We start from the raw sequence: 2815 nt of genomic DNA, 5'->3' as shown, positions 1-2815 counted from the left end.
TTGGGTGGGGTGGGGTGAGGGGGGGGTGGTTGCAGAGCAAATCTTCTTGGGAAAAGCCCAGCTTGGAGCATCTTCAGACCCAGAAAGGATTGTCATTTTTTTTTAAACTGCATTTCCTTATTTTTCTACCTTTACACTAATAAGACTGTAGTGTTGAACCTTTTAAATAATGTCTTTATTTTTCTATCTCGCTAACTAAGATTTTGTACTGAGGTACTTGGTACCAAGATGGGGCCTTGTGTAGTGTACACTGTCCTCTCTTCCTCTGTAATTGAATGCACTTGATAATAAAACCTAAATCAAAATCTATCTCAGAGAAAGTCAGCGAGGTTTATTTCACCAGATCAATATTGATCCCTCAGTTTCAGAATAAAGGGAGGACACATTTATTCTTCTCGGAGGTCTTTAGTCTTTATGATTCCCTTTCCCAGCAGGCACTGGGGGCTGGGATGTTGATTAGGTTCAGGGTTGCGTTAGGTTTTCAGTTGAGCCGAGAGTCAAAGGCTTTGGGGGTAGAGGGTCGTGCAGGCCGCAAGTTAGAGTTAAGGCCATGACCAAGCCAGTAATGTCTTCTTGAATGACAGAGCAGGCTTGAGGGTCCAAGTGCCTCTTGCTCCTGTTTTTAACAATCTTTACATTGCACAATCTGCTCTTTCGCACGTTGCTGTTTGGTAGAGGTTGCTGTGTATAAGTTTGTTGCTGCGCACGGTGACCTCACTTTGTAAAAATATCTGAACGAGTTGTAAAACACTTGGGGGTCATGGAAGATCCGATATAAATGCAAAGCTGTATTCTTCCATCTCAGACACCTTTTGTGCATCAATATGAACTAATTCTGTCAACAGCTCACCCGCACTCTCCCTGGGCAAGACTTGTTGACGGGAAAGGTCATGGTCAATAGTCCCATTCCTTCTGAGGTCTGGAAAAGACATCCCAATCCATCTCAGATAATGTTTTTACATTGACCATACTTCACATTACCGAATATACCCGAGTAATAGTCGAATTCTTTTGACTACTTTTTAAGGTTAAATTTACAGGGTCGACTATTACTTACTATTTTTGAGGGGCTGAACTTCATGCCCATAAAACTTCGTCCTGTATCATTAGCAGAAGCCCAACTGATCTCTAAATGAATACAGTAAAAACAAACAAATTATGGTAATTCTGTAAATCCGGAGTGGAACACAACAGCCTTTGTTTTCAAACCGCTCCATTTCCTGCGGCACACACTTCCTTGGAATCTGGCTTTGATTTAAACCATTCACCACGGCCTCACGTTCTTAAATTTTAAAACTCACAGGATGGTGAGAGATGGTACAGTTAGCACTGCAAGACGGGGCGTGGAGCAGACTGGAAAGCTGGAGAGGGATGTGACGGTCGGCACACTGACTCATAAACGTTGATCTGTTATCTGTGAAGAACTACAGTTAACTTTTACATGAGATACATGAAAAATTTGTTTGGCCAAAAATAGGGGGTCGATTTTGACATGAGATCGACTATTACTCGAGTATATGTATACAATAAGGTCAGAGGGCTGAGATATTAATGTCTAACTTCAGCACTGAAGCACATTGTAGCTGTGTTGTCCCTTCCCAAACAGTCACCATGTTCACCACACTCTTCCCCGCAAACTCTGCTGACTACTTCACATCCCATTTCCCCTAAGAAAGCTGACCTGCACTAGCCTCCCAAACAAGCAGCATCCCAACTCGAACGTTGTTACCTTAGTTTTCAAACCGCTCCATTTCCTGAGGCACGCACTTCCTTGGAATCTGGCTTTGATATAAACCATTCGCCACGGCCTCACCTTCTTAGATTTTAAAACTCACAGGATGGTTAGAGATGGTACAGTTAGCACTGCTGCCTCACAGCGCCAGGGGCCCAGGTTTGATTCCAGCCTCAGGCGACTGTCTGTTTGGAGTTTGCACGTTCTCCCCGTGTCTGTGTGGGTTTCCTCCGGGTGCTCCGGTTTCCTCTCACAAGCCAGGTGAATTGGCCATGGGAAATGCAAGGATGGGATGATTTTTGCTGGGTCAGCGTGGACTGATGGGCTAAATGGCCTGATTCCACACACTGTAGGGGTTCCATGATTACAGCACAGATGGAGGACACTTGGCCCATTACACCCTCACTGCGGGTGTACCACCCATCCCCCACCCTCCAAGCTTTGACCCTGAAGCTGCTCAACTCAGTGAGGCAACATTCGTCAAGTCCATGCATTCGCCTGTTTCAAATAAAACAATCAATGACAAATAAAAATGTCTTGACTAAACCCGTTTAGTTTCCCATTCTTTTCCAGAGATGCCTCACTTCCTGGACTGGTTTGTGCCCGTCTACCTGATGATCTCCATTCTGATCCTGGTCGGCTTCGGGGCCTGCATCTATTACTTTGAGCCCGGCCTGCAGGAGGCGCACAAGTGGCGGACCCAGCGCCCCATCACGGAGCGGGAGGTCCGGAAAACACTGATGATCCGGGACAATCTGGGATTTCGGGCCCCCGAGGTCTGAGAGTGGCCACTGCAGATCCACGTGAACAAACATTAGCTTCTGTCCTCAAACATTGGCGCAATCCATAAGCATTTACAGAGGAACCTCGATTATCCCGAAGGAAATGGGCGGAAAGTATTTTGAATGCAGGATAATCGATGCCGGATAACATAGTTAGCCAAGCATCGCAACCTTGTGATCTTGTTCGGACGATCTGAAGTCTGGTTAATCAAATGCCGAATAATCGAGGTTCCTCTGTAATAAAATACCAAATTCTTCAAATAGATCCTTTGGCATGGCAATTACAATTTAATTTTGAGGT

The 2815-nt window shown here is 45.3% G+C and overlaps 1 protein-coding gene across 1 annotated transcript; it reads left to right on the top strand.

Annotated features, from left to right (window-relative positions):
• Positions 1 to 2307: 2307 nt before the first annotated feature.
• On the top strand, positions 2308 to 2514 carry LOC132831441 (small integral membrane protein 45). Its single transcript, XM_060849593.1, has one exon. The coding sequence runs from the start codon at positions 2308 to 2310 to the stop codon at positions 2512 to 2514; it is 207 nt and encodes a 68-aa protein (XP_060705576.1).
• Positions 2515 to 2815: the final 301 nt, after the last annotated feature.

The sequence above is a fragment of the Hemiscyllium ocellatum genome, chromosome 33, assembly GCF_020745735.1.
Source record: "Hemiscyllium ocellatum isolate sHemOce1 chromosome 33, sHemOce1.pat.X.cur, whole genome shotgun sequence".
Classification (NCBI taxonomy): Eukaryota; Metazoa; Chordata; class Chondrichthyes; order Orectolobiformes; family Hemiscylliidae; genus Hemiscyllium; species Hemiscyllium ocellatum.
This window is presented reverse-complemented; position numbering and strand designations above follow the sequence as displayed.

Bases quoted from the DNA above. Each gene is read 5' to 3' on its own strand.
- LOC132831441 (XM_060849593.1), top strand. From the start codon at position 2,308: ATGCCTCACTTCCTGGACTGGTTTGTGCCCGTCTACCTGATGATCTCC.